The 14,440-nt window shown below is 44.6% G+C and overlaps 1 protein-coding gene across 1 annotated transcript; it reads right to left on the reverse strand.

Annotated features, from left to right (window-relative positions):
- Nucleotides 1-3,412: 3,412 nt before the first annotated feature.
- On the reverse strand, nucleotides 3,413-4,246 carry LOC140715662 (FMRFamide receptor-like). The gene has a single exon (XM_073028027.1). It carries the CDS (start codon nucleotides 4,244-4,246, stop codon nucleotides 3,413-3,415), a length of 834 nt encoding a protein of 277 aa, XP_072884128.1.
- Between the last annotated feature and the right edge of the window lie 10,194 nt (nucleotides 4,247-14,440).

Here is a 14,440-nt window from a genome sequence, read left to right on the forward strand (position 1 = left end):
AAGATGTCCCTCAATGTCGTGTCACAGCAATTAAATGTGTAATCAGCACAACATCCATACCCTTTCAATTTTCTCACATTCATGTCCGCATCTAAATGTCTCTAAAAGTCTCCCTGTAGCAACACACCTGGCAGTCCATTGCAGGCTCTCTCCAGGCATTACGTTTAAAAAAAAAACTTGCCCCCTCACATTTTCTTTGAACTTACCTCTCGCACCTTAAAATCTCGCCCTCTGGTACTAGACATTTCAACGCCGAAGAACAAAACATGGCGTGTACTCTCTCTATGCCTATGATAATCGTCCAGAGCACTATCAGATTTCTTGACAGCCCCCGTCGCTGCAGAAATCTTAACTTAAGTTCGTTTTGTAATATTATTTGCCATTTCATGCAGAAAGCATTCTGGTAAACCTCATCTGCACCCTCTCCAAAGCGCCAAGATCCTTCTTCATAATGGGGTGCTCAAAACCGTATGCAATCCTCCAGATGAAATTTAACTGGCTTTTTTACAACATGACGTACTAATATGTGAGATCAACGCCTCGACTAATAACGACAAGTATTCTTGAGCCTTCTGAACCACACTGTCGACTTGTGTTCAGAGTTCAATTTCGACTTCATCTGTTAGAAAATTAGTACTTCCCCTGTCGTGTGCACGTGGGTATCTAGTTTCCTCCCAAAGTACAAAGATGTGCCGGGTTGTTGGGGAGTTGATCATTTTAAATTGCCGTGGAACTTATGGGAAGTTCGGAATCGATGTGCACTGGTCGCTCGGCTTGGTGGGCCGAAAGGGTCCGTTCCGTATCTCGTTCCGTATCTCGGAACAAACAAATCTCAAACAAAAGAAAATCTGCAACTGCAGGTCCTGCCGAAAGGTTTCGGCCCGAAAGGTCGACTGTACGCTTCTCCTAGAGTCTGCCTGGCCTGCTGAGTTTTGTGTCTGTTGGCAACAGAGAAATCACTCTTAATCTCTTAATGGCTAACATGGTCCTGTTAATTAAATAAATTAATGCACTTTTTAAGCAAGCGTTTTCTTAAATGTTATAATCAGAGGCTCGGACAGACGGTAAACAGATCATATGAATTCCTCTTTCTCCAACTCTCTCTCTGTTCTCTCTCTCTCTCTCTCTCTCTCTCTCTCTCTCTCTCTCTCTCTCTCTCTCTCTCTCTCTCTCTGACTCTCTCTCTCTCTCTCTCTGACTCTCTCTCTCTCTCTCTCTCTCTCTCTCTCTCTCTCTCTCTCTCTCTCTCTCTCTCTCTCTCTCTCTCTCACTCACTCCCTTTCCATCTCTCATCAATTGCAGGGAAAATTTCCCCCATCTTTCTCCCGACTCCTACTTCCCACACATACCCCTCCCCCAATCCCTCGCACAGGATCACCCCGTGACTTTCGCCTGTCACCTTCTCTGTCTTGCGGAATTGCGAGTTCACTGTCTCTGTTTCTGTACAGAGACAACGCTTTATACGTCTTCCCAATGAGAGGTGCACCTTTGTGATCTGAGTGAATGGCCAAGTCTCAGTCTCTTCCTCAGGCACGGATATCGCAAGCAATAATCAGCATAATTGTGAAAAAACACTGACGGACGTACATGTGAAAGTGCAGGGCGCTTGGCTTTTGGCAGAGCGAGTGAAAGTCGAATCTCAGTGGAGCAGAGGGGGTAGATGAGCCAGGGTTTTACTGAGTGAGGCAAATCTTCTGAGGAAGGGAACTGCGAGATGAGAAGGGGGATTAAAATGACGGTAGAGAGGATTGGAGAGGGGGGCAAAGACGAGTTGGACGTGACAAATTGTAGAGATGCTCGCACTATTGAAAACATGCATAGCATGTGCAGTGCATCCGTGCCTTTCAGAATTCGATAGGAATCAATGAAATTCCCTTACTTTTCTTCTAAACTCCAGCGTGTGCAGGTTCTGAACCATCGAAATCTCCACATCTGTTATCGTTTTGATTTTCTTGATCATTCTTGTCAACCTCACCTGGACCCTCGGCAATGACAATATATCATTTTTTTTTACTCTATATTCCTGAACCGCTTGCTGTGCTCCAGGATCGGTCTACCAAATCCTTGCTTTTAAATTCAAATCATCTGGAAATGAATGCTGAGATTGCATTTGCCTTACTCACTGTCGCAACCTGTAGGTTAACATTGATGGAATTCTGCAAGAGTACTCCAGGTACCTTTGCAACTCGGAATTCTGAATTTGCTTTCTGTTTAGAAGATAGTATCAGTCTTTACTTCTTCGACGAAAATGGCCCACCCTACATTCTACAATGCTGAATAGCGTTTCTTTTCATTACATTAGAAGTCCAGTTGTGGGTCAGTGATGGGAATTGTTCTCTGGTCAAAGCAGATGATGGAAATTGCTTGAGCAACACGCAAAAAATCCTGTAGAACTCAGTCGGTCAGATAGCATTAGGGAGGGATTAAATAGTTGACATTACAACCTGAGGCCCTTTATCAGTAATGGAAAAGAAGGAAGGAAAAGCCAGAATAAGAAGCCAGGGGACGGGAGGGTGTACAAGGCAGATGGTGACAGAGAACACAGGTAAAGGAGAAGATGAGGGGGTGACGGAACTGGGATGAAGTTAGAAGATGGGACGTGATAGATGGAGTGGTAAAGGGCAGATGAAGAATAAATTTGACAGAAGAGGAGAGTGGACCATGGAAGAACTGAATGTGGAAGGGCACCAGAGGTAAGACGTGGGAAGCCGAGGAGATGAGAGATGTAAAATTGGAACTAGAGTGGGAAATGGAGGATGAGCAAAGGGGAGAGCAGAATTTAGAGTAATCAATGCTCACGCCTTCAAGCCGGAGGCTATCCAGCATGAATACGAGATGCCCCTTCATCATCTGAAAGTGGCCTCATTGCTGTATTGAAAAATCTCTGGATCTACATGTTGCAATGGGAAGGGAGAGTGGAATTAAAATTATAGGCCAGATGGAAATCATTTTGATGTGTATCGTAAATCACCCAATCTATGTCACGTCTCATTGATGTAGTGGAGGCCTCCAGGTGCAGTTGGAGCACCAGATATAGTATATGCCATGACAGACTCGCAGCTGAAGTGTCGCCACACTGGAAGGGACTGTTCGCAGTCCTTAATGGTGGTGTAAGAGGAGGTTAATGGGCAGGTGTAGCACTTGATGCGCTCGCAAGGATAATGATGGAGAGCGCGATTCCCACATAACGCCGAGAGTTGGGGGAAGGGGGTAGAGGGAGGTCAAAGGCATTTAATTCTCCAAGCATCGAGAAACAGAGTGTAAAATTAACTTTTATATCAAACAATATTTTCAGATACACAACGACGGTGTAGCGTAAAATTGCAATTAAGCCTAGAGTTTTGAGCAAAATTCATTTGAGACTAGACGGAACGAGAATCCTCATTTGCTGTATTTATTTTGCAGGAACGCGCTACTTCCTAGACGAAGCTAACGAATGTGAGAAGTACAGAGGAAATTTCATCAGAACCTTCAACTCTTTCCGGAATTTGTTTTGAGTCACTGCGTAGATAAATGTGTTTGTGCAACAGCTTAGCATCTGAGACATGTTGGCACTTTCCATCAGGATATATCTGGGATCGCGGTAGCCAGTAACTGTATAACCAACTTGAAATCGCAACACAAGGTAATGGATAATATACGGCAACCACAGAAGGATGAAACATCCCGAGATTGCAAACAGCAGGACGATCGACTTCCTGCGACTTTCCATCTCCGGGTCGCTCTGTCTCTCTTCCGTGGAGCCACTGCGGAGCCTCCTACGAGCCCGATTGGCTGCCAGAATGTGCCTGACAGTCAGAGTGTTGAAAGAGAGAATAAGTAGGAATGGAAGGCAAGGAGTCAGAATCCGATCGATCCATTCAAATATTACCCACAGCAGAAAAGAAGAAAGGATATCACTCCGTTTGCAATACCAGGGCACGTTGTTAATGATGTAGAGTGGTTCGTGCAGAAAGTACCAGGGAATATTGATCACGCAGCCCAAAGTACAGACGACAGAGACAACAATGCCAGCGGTTCTCTGGGTACAGTACTTTGCTTTGAGTTTCTGCCAGCAGATGGCGACGTAGCGATCAAAGGTGAACGTGACCGTCAACCAGACCGAACTGTCCCTGGCGGCGTAAATTAACGCAACGCTGAAACTGCACACAGGCGTGATGGAGAGGAAATTTCCAGGAGAATAAATAGCGGGAATCCGGTTTACTATCACAGTGGTGATAATCACCAGAAGATCCGTCGCCGCCATGGACACGAGGGTACCGGCTAATACATCTGGACAGGCCACATTTTCCTCGAGAAAGTATCACAATGGCCACTATATTAACTATGGGAGAAACACATGGAGAGCAGTAACAGAACACACACGCAACAGAAGTAATTCAGAACTTTCAAAACTTTGAACGTAGAAGTTTGCATAATTTCTGCAGTTCACAAAAAATACTGACAAATTTCTATTGACAAATGAAGACTATGCTAAGTGGTTGCATGACGATCTAGTATGGAAAGCAGAATGGACAAGAACTATAACGAGTGCAGAAAAAAGGCTTCTGGACTTAATAAACACCCGATAATCAAATGTACACTGTGTCCACTTAATTAGACACTCCTGCACTCTGGCTGGTAAATGCGAATATCTAATTAACTCATCACGTGGCAGCAACTCAATGCATAAAAAAACCAATGTCTGAGAAACTGCTGGTCTTATGGAATTTTCACAGACGAAAGTCTCTGGAAGAACAAACGAACAAGCAAACAAAACCTAGTGAGCGTCATTTCTGCGGATGAAAGCGCTTTGTTAATGAGAGATTACGGGGGAGAATGGCTAGACGTATTCAAGCTGACAGGAAGGTGACATATGCATTGTTTACACCCGTACACTCAAAGAAGTATGCGGCTACTTTACTGTTGGCAATGGTCCTAAATAAGGCGACATCAGAGCATGAGGAGTTAAAATTGGCTGCAACATTACACCGCGTGGTAAAGACAGTGAACTCATTCGCTCTTGTTTTCAGATGCTGCGGAGTATTTGCAACATTGGAAATAAAGTTATTTGAATATTTTTATACCTTTCAAATATTTGCTGCACGTTTAACGTGTCAAGAAAGTCGTCCATTAACTGCCTAAAGCTAATGCAGTCAGATTACACTTATCATTGTCTACTCTCTACACATTGTCATGCCGTTCTTATCTTATAGCTGGATGACTTTATACTTTTCTATGACTTAATGTAAAAGCCATATTTATATATTATAAACAGTACTGTGTAAACGTCTAAGGCACATATATACGAGGGGTGATTGATAGCTCCTGCCCTAAGGAAGAAGGGGTCAATTTTAGAAACCCTAGCACATTTATTTTTCAACATAGTCTGCTCCTACATTTGCTCCTATAGCATACGGATCCCTTCTTTGTAGAAGTCGGCGACTTGGATCTCCACAAGTGGTCCACAGCAGGGGTAATTGATAGCTTTGTGGCCTAAGGTAGAAGGAGATGAGTTATTAACTACAAACTTTCTGCAAAGTCACTCAAAGTGTGGAACTGCACGTGCATGTAAGGAGAGCCGCATAACTTATCCCCTTACGTTATATTAAATAGTACAGTACTCAGCAAAAGTCTTCAGCACCCTAGACTGTGTGAGAATATGTATTCGTCTTATACATATACTGTATGAAAACACTCAGTGGATATTTTATTAGGTACACCTGTAGGTAGAAATTCAATTCATAAAGACCTTCAGAACATAAGACATAAGACCACAGATATTTAAGTGGTAAAACATGCTTTACCTGGAACCGCGATCACTGCAAGAGCTGTGTAGAAAATTGCGTACACCAAGCCTCTGGGAGGGGCGTGCATTTTCCGTGAGGGTATGCGAGACCCGTTCTTATCTCCACTCGCGCTTTTGTCCATTTCGGAAGGAGTCCTTAATATACTTGAAGTTCAACCACGAAAGTCAATTAAATAAGATCATGCTGTTTACAATTCAATCATGGGGAATGACATTTATTTATTTTGCAGTCAGTGAACAATCATAATGATTGACGTCACGATTAGCATTGCTAGCAGCTAATGGGCAAACATATTTAGTAACATCCCCATTAGAGAGACCACGTAATCTAGGAAAATTCTGCAGTACTTTTCGCTTTCTGATGAGATTAGCGGGGGTGTGGGGTGAGGTTCGAATGTGGTGTGGTGTGGGGATGGTATTGTGTACGTTTTAGGCCAGTAATCACGGCGCAGTTTACAACAACCAATTAACCTACTAACCAGTACGGCCTTGGACTGTGGGAGAAACCCAAATCACCCACGGGAAGCCTACTTTACAGAGACCCCTTAAAGAGGATGCCGGATTCGAAGACCGATCTCCGACGCCTCATACAGTAGGAGTACAATAACGTATACAAGTCGTGCCAACATAACTACTGTGTGGTTTTGTTCATGGATTGTTTCGTTGGTCGTCCATAAATCTAATGGCGGAGTTTGGGGAGGGGGGAGAAGCTGTTCCTGAAACGTTGAATGTCCTATTACAGGAAGAATTTGGAAAAGATGTTCGTCGGGTTACTGCCTACATTAGAGATTTCGGTTATAAATCAAAAGAAGATTGAAAATGTGGATTTATTTTTGGGGAGGGGGTGTGGATTGCAAGTTGAAGGGCGACCGGGCAGATGCACAATCAGTTGTCATTTCATTCGGTTCACCAGTACACCTGCTCCTTAATGCAAATATCCGAACTGCCAATGAATAAAAACATATCCAACTAAGAAAAAAAAAACATGCCGACATGGTTCAGAAATGCAGTTGTTGTTCAGAAAGAACCTCATGATGGAGTAGAAATGTGTTTTTGACTTTGGCCGTGGAATGATTGTTGCTGCTGGACGCTATGGTTTGAGTATCTCAGAAAATCTCTTGGGAAACACATGCAAAATGCAGGGCGGATCATCAGGTTGGACAGTGCGATTGAAATAAACAGTCAACGTTTCTGGCTGAATGGAAAGAAAGGGGAAGGAAGCCAGAGTAAGGGGATAGGGAAGAGGAAAGTATATAAGCCATTAGGTGAGACCAGATGGTTGGGGGAGGGGCGTGATGTGAGGAGCTGGAAGGCTACAGATGGAGAAATGCAAAGAGCTGAAGAGGAAGGGACATGATAGTCCATCTCCCACCCATTCCCCCCCCCCCAATCCTCATCAGATTCTACAGAGGTTGTATCTACAGGGGTTGCATCCTGAGCAGCCGCATCACTGCCTGGTTCGGAAATTGCACCATCTCGGATCGCAAGATCCTGCAGCGGATAGTGAGGTCAGCTGAGAAAATCATCAGGGTCTCTCTTCCTGCCATCACGGACATTTACACTACACGCTGCATCCGCAAAGGAAACAGCATTATGAAAGACCCCATGCACCCCTCATACAATCTCTTCTCCCTCCTGCCGTCTGGGAAAAGGCTCCAAAGCATTCGGGCTCTCACGACCAGACTATCTAACAGTTTCTTCCCCCAAATTATCAGACTCCTCAATACCCGAAGCCTGGACTGATACCTTGCCCTACTGTCCTGTTTATTATTTATTGTAATGCCTGCACTGTTTTTGTACACTTTAAGCAGTCCAGTGTAGGTCTGTAGTCTAGTGTAGCTTTCTCTGTGTTGTTTTTTTTTTAATATCACGTAGTTCAGTCTAGTTTTTTTGTACTGTGTCATTTAACACCATGGTCCTGAAAAACGTTGTCTCATTTTTACTATGCACTGTACCAGCAGTTATGGTCGAAATGACAATAAAATTTGACTTGACTTGAGACGAGGAAACGAGGAGGGCAACAAGGGGGAAATGATAAACAGGGATGAACAGCAGAGATAACAGGACCAGAATGGGGTATGTAAGAAGAGGATAGGGGAGGAGGGAAAATTGCAGGAATTTCGCGAAATCGATGTTCATCCCATCATGTTGGAAGCTCTGAGGTATCTGAGACCTCAGTCAGTCAGAGATGGTCATGGATATCGCTTACTAGCTAATTAGATACAGTCCTGATCAGTTCTATATGGAGAGCTAACCTTGCCTATGTAGCCTTCACCCCTTCTCCATATATCTAACGACCCAAAGGAACGTCAGAGACCGATGTAGTTTCGGGCAGGCAGCGTCGCAGGAGTTGTCAGCCAGCAGTGAATTCAACGAGAGACTACCGTGGGAAGTCCGGCTCGGATTGTCAGAAGACAGAGTGACAGGGTGGGAAGAAGTATAGCGAGGGTAACTGTGACAGTCTGTAGACGGAGAAATCGAGGGAGGGCAGAGGGGGTGCCCAAAATCAACCCTCTGAATTTAATGGCAGGGTGGACCTTGGAGCTAAAATTGATTAATCTGTCGAGCTCAACATGGGTTCATGAAGCAGCACTGATGAGGTCATCAATGTAGCACAGAAAAAGCTGGGGAAAAATAGCAGAGAAGAGTTGGAAAACGGTAACCTCCTGGAATTTTCACCCATAATCGTTCCTACAGTATGAAAGGATTGGTGCAAAAAATCCAGTGAGCGGTAGATCAGTGGGCGATAATGCCTTGTTCATGACAGAGATGAAAGAAGGGTCAAACTGGTTCAAGCTGACAGGAAGGTAAAAGTAACTTAAGTGACCACACGTTACAACAGTGATGAGCAGAAGAGCATCCCGGACCGCACAACACTTCAGAAGAACACCATGAACAAGAGGTACCCCCATTAAATGGTCATTGAATGTACTGTACTGTGCCAAAATCATGGGCACATGTATATACCTAGAGTCACTAAGATGTTTGCACAGTATTATAGCAATTTTCTGTAATGCTGTCGCAAAAAAAAAAACAATGACCTTTATGTGTGATGATAAACCTAATTTTTATGGTCTCTATCGTGGATTGAAAGTGTGAAGAGCCAGGAAGATGGGAATCATTGTTGTTAAAAGGGGCAGGGTAAGTAGATTGGAGCGAGTAGGCAGCACGTGGGAGACATTCTGTAATGAGTTTGAACTCAAATGATCTTGTCTGGTGACCCAGGATTGGGTGTGGCTGAATCCACGCCACCACCCCTTCCACCCCACGGCATTCCTTCTCTGCCACCTGCCTCACACCATTCCAGCGGCGCTGCACCCTCGCCATTCGCAATATCCTTTGCTCCCGCAAGATCTACAAACTCTCTCTATGCTCCACACTGACAAATACACTGCTGTGCAGAAGTATTAAACATCCGAGCAAAAAATATCCGCCTACGACTTTTGCAGAGGACTGTATGCAAAATTATTATAGGAAAGAGTGGTCTGTTTGTGGGTTCTTTATGTCAACTGCTTAGCTTGTGTAGAAGCTCTGGATCTTTACCCCAGTTGGAATTGTGAAACTAGAACATAAAATCTCAGATGTTTAAAGGTTTAAAGGAGGTGTTTGATGGTTCAGAAGAATATCACCAGGATGCTGCTCGGATTGGTGGCTTTGAGCTTTCATGAGAAATTTGACAAACTTGGGTTGTTTACTCTGGAGCGTCGGAGGCTGTTGGGAGATCTGAAAGAAGGGTTATAAGAGAGGCGCAGATGGTATAAATAGTAACTGCCTTTATTTTTCCCAGAGTACAAATGCTGAGTACTGCAGATTTGAGGTGAAAGATTAAAGGATATGTGTGAAATTTAAAGAAAACTCATATGATTGTAAATTAAAATTAAAATTGCGTGTCTTTCTAGAGAAAACCACGTGACATTCAATTACCTTCAATACGAATGCTTGAATTGGAATCATGAAAAATGTCATGTCATCATTGTTCCTGAAAATAATGACTGAAAATATGTGTGTGGGATACTTTATTAACTTCGAAGAACAATAGGTAGTTCAGGATCACAAATTTTTTCCAGATGGTGGAAAGTTTGAGTAACGCACACAAAATGCCGGAGAAACTCAGTAGATCAGGCAGCATCTATGGAAGGGAATAAATAGTTGAATTTACAGGCCGAGGCCCTTAATCAAAACTGGAAAGGAAGAGAGAAGAAATTTTGTTCTGCTAATTAAAGCAAATAGTGTAGTTAGCAATGGAGTGTTTTCTGCAGCTCAGGCAGTCGGGAAACAGCCCTCTCTCAGTCATCCAGTCATCCATTTCAAGGAAACTCCTTCCCTCTCCCTCCTTCACTGCCTTCTGCTTTCTTTGTTTTCTAGACAGAAGCGAATCTCTCCATCCGTCCGAAATGACCGAGTACCTCATTTGATCTGAGTGAATGGTCACGGACTCCGGACTCAGGCATGGACGTCACAAGCAGTGATCAACAAGACGGTGAAAATAAACTGACGAGCGTGCACGTGAAAGTGCAGTGGTGCCAGGCTTCTGGCAGTGCGAGTTAAAGCCGAAACTCAATGGAGCATAGGGGATGGATGTTATAAAGCAGCAGAATTGTATCCATGCTTTTAAATTCTAATCCTCTGGAAATGAATGGTAACATTCCATTTTCCTTAGTTTCTCAACCTGTATGCTAAATTTGAAGGAATCCCTCACGGGGACTCCCAGGTACCTTTACACCTCTGATTTTTTTTTTTTAAATTTGCTCCCTGTTTAGAAGATATTCTCTGCGTTTATTCCTTCTAACAAAATGCTCGTCACACCCCTCCCCTCCCCTACGATTCAGAAACCGAAATCCGTGGAAAGAGACTGGATTTTGGAATGGAGACGGATACGATGATTAAAAAGTTTAGATACGGATGAGAAGTTGTCTCCAATTCTGAGTGGGTCTGGGATAAGTGACACAGTGTCAAAATAGCAGAAGAAAGAGGAGGAGGACTTTCTTTACTGAGAGAGCGGCAAATGTGTGGAAACCGTTGTCAGACCACTGTGGAGGTTAAGTTATTGGGTATGATTAATGCGGTGATTGGCAGGTTATTGATCAGTCATGGCATCAAGGTTACTGGGAGAGTTCAGGAGAATGGGTTTGTGAGGGATAATTAATCAGCCCTGCTGGAATACTGGAGCAGACCCATTGGGCTGAATAGCCTACTTCTTCTCCTCCGCTTCAGGTTTTTATAGGCTCAGCCTTCCCGAATCAAGGGGGCAACATCTGGAGAAACTCTCATGCTTATGAACTGATGAAAGAAACGTATTGAAGTAAGAAACCTGCTGATACATCTTTTTCCTCGTGAATCCAACAGTCAGGATTTCAGGAGCACGGACACTGGCAGATTAACCCTTCACATCCAAACTTAGATGTCCCGGAAAGCAAGCTGACTTTAGCTCCACACTTAACAAATTGGGCAGAGAATGGAAGGAAGAAACTGAGCAGATTTTCGTGCCCCCTTTCCTGTCACCGCGTCAACTAAGAATCCGGAGCAGGAATCTTTATGAATAGAGCTCACTCCCTCCCTAATTCGGGAGTTACTGGACATGAATCAGGAGCAGGAAACGAGCTAATCTTCCTTTCCTATAACGCAGTGGATCTCTGTGCAGCGAAGGGTCCCTAGTTGCCTTGCATTGCCTACCAGTGACCCCTGACACCGATCCCTCAAGCGCTGTGTGGTGGCTGCCCTTACATCAGAGCAGCAATGGTTAAAAATTTCACGCACAGGAGCACTTCATTAAAGGACATGTTTTTGACTCGAGAGATCGCACTACCTTGTACGTAAAGTAAGTGTGTGTGTCCCTTTGTGTGCGTGTGCGTGCGTGCGTGTGTGTGTGTGTGTGTGTGTGTGTGTGTGTGTGTGTGTGTGTGTGTGTGTGTGTGTGTGTGTGTATGTGTGTTTGTGTGTCAAAGATGTTGGGTTATATCAACAATATGGGAGTAATGTGGGGAGTAGACGAGGAGTTGCGAGGGAGTTGGCCCGTATGTCAAAGCATTTTAACCAATATAGCTACGGTATCTGAGGGCTGGGTGGTTCTGCACTAGCGACAACCCCCAACCCCTGGCATTCATCTGCCTCTTATCCCACACCCTTCCCATGGCCCTCTACCCTTGCACATCTCTTTATATCAACTACTCTATGAGTCTATGTTTAGCTTGGGGAGAAGCTTCGGGTCTTTCCCCCAGGTTGGAAACATTGGACTAAAGCAGGACATCTGAGAGGACAACAGGTTTGAAGGAGATTTACAGTTTCAGAAGATGTTCACCGGGATGCTCCCCGGATTAGAGGGCGAGCTACCGACCTATTGCCAGTCACGGCGCTGCCTTTTCGAACAGTCATGAAGGACCTCCATATTTGGCTGCGTTCTGAGCTTCCTTAATCGTCACTTGCTCAGTGTTACCTACTGTCAGAGCTATAGGGAGCAATCTGCGAAACTTGAGTTGTTCAATCCGGAGCGTCGGTGGCTGAGGGGAGGGCTGATGGAAGTTATATGAGAGGCATAGATACTGTGAATAGTAAGATAATTTATTATTCCCAGAATACAAATGGCAATACCATAGATTAGAGGTGTTAGCTTAAAGGCTGTGTGCTAATATAAAAAAAACTCACCTGAGATTCTTTATAAATAAAACTATACCTCTTACTGAAGAAAAGCTTGATGACATGCTATTAGCTACTCCATACGCATGCTCAGAATGGAAGCCTAAAGAACGTCACGTGATGGTTACCCACTTGCATTTTATGCGCGTACGCTGTGTGCTCGATGGTTGTGGCATCTTCCAGCTTCTGAAAAGATTTGTGTGCGATATTTGATTAGGTTTCAACAGCAATAGGCAGCTCATAAGCACAAGATTTTCTGCAGATTCTAGAATCGTTTGAGCTACACCAAAAAAATGCTGTAGAACTCCCCGCATTATGGAAATGAATAAATAGTTGACGATGCAGCCTGAGGCCCTTATTCAGGACTGGAAAAGAGATGAGGAGAAGCCAGAATAAGAATGCAGTGGAAGGGTAGGAGTACAAGGTGATGATCTCCCAACTCCTGCAGAAAGCCAGAGTCCTCATAGGGAATTTGGGGCAACATGGAAAGTATAAGTTGGCTCACAGTTGGACGGCTACCTCCTATGTGGCGGAGAGACAGATGCCAAACTTATCAGTTTTCCTGGGAATGGTCCTGTCAAGATTCTCCATCGGAACCATCTGTTGCCCCTGGGTCAAGAGGTGCAGGCGGACCCAGTGCTCAACTTGCAGCCTACACCTAGTAAGAATACACTGCGGATACGCGGGGCGACTACAGGGCCCCTAAAAGGCAAGGTTAGATCGGCCCCCAACCCTGAGAGGGATATTGATTAGGAGGACCTCGATGTGTAGTATATGCTGCCTGTCGCTAACTCCCCATTGATTGAGGAAGAGATTACCGACCCTTCTCCCATTTAGTCAGGAGAAGTTATGGGGGAGGCGCTATCTGTGGACAGCCTGAGTTACAGCGGGTCTCAGCAGGAGAGGAAGTGGGGTTTGGCTACATGGCCGAAGGCTCCGTGTTGCAGGTGGGTACGAGTGATAGATCGGGGGAGTCACAGCCAGGTAGACCAGAAGTATCCACAGTAGTGTCTGAACCTGGAGAGTTACATGAGGGGGTGCGGAGCTTTCAGAGAATTAGGAGACCACCAGCCTGCGCAGCACCAGGGGAACAAAGTTTAACCCGTACCGTTTTGGAGAGGTATGTCATTTCCTTTTACACCTGGATCGGGATTTGTGTTTTACAGGAAGGGTTGGCGAATTCTCCCAACGTCATGATGACGTGATTAAATTTGGTGGAGGGAAGGGTAGGAGTACAAGGCAGAAGGACATAGTGAACAGAAGTTAGAGGGAAGCTGAGGGGGTTGTGGAAGGAGTGGAGGAAGAAAGTAAGACGTGATACATGGAAAAGGAAAAGAGCTAATGACTTTCATCGGAGGGAAGAGTGGACTGTGGAGAAATTCAAAATGCAAGGGTACCTGGGGAAAAAAATGTAATCAATCCTCACGTCTTCAAGTCGAAGTCTATCCAGAAGGAATATGAAGAATTCCTTCTCCAACCTGAGAGTGGCCTCAACGTGGCAGTAAAGAGGCTCTGGGTCGACATGTTGGGATGAAATTAACATGGAGAATGAAACTAAAATAGTTGGTTAGATAGAAAGCTTTTTTGTTGCGGACAGAGTGCAAGTCAGCCAGTCTATGTCGGATCTCACTGTTGTAGATGTAACACGCTGTACGTTTTCACTCCTTATGTAATGGCCTCTCTGTAGCTGCAATGTTTAGGTTATGACTAGAGATAACGGTGCTTTGGAATGTGGGGGCTAACCAATGAGAAAAATGTTGTTCTTTCTTGTGAGTCTGGAACAGAGAGTTTCGGGTCTTTTGCCGGGGAGAGATGAGGAGAGATGACACGAATGGAGAAAGTTGCTAGACCGCCCGATGGAGTGGGCTTGCAGCGACGGTGCGATGGTCAGCGACGATTGGTGGAGGTCGATGGTGGACGAATGGCTTACCAGTGAGCTTTAACATTACGCAATAGACCGTTTCATGAAAATCGGCCCTTTTTTGATTTCTGTACTAACCATTTTGTCAAATTAAGAAT

Source organism: Hemitrygon akajei, chromosome 24, assembly GCF_048418815.1.
Source record: "Hemitrygon akajei chromosome 24, sHemAka1.3, whole genome shotgun sequence".
In the NCBI taxonomy this organism is placed as follows: Eukaryota; Metazoa; Chordata; class Chondrichthyes; order Myliobatiformes; family Dasyatidae; genus Hemitrygon; species Hemitrygon akajei.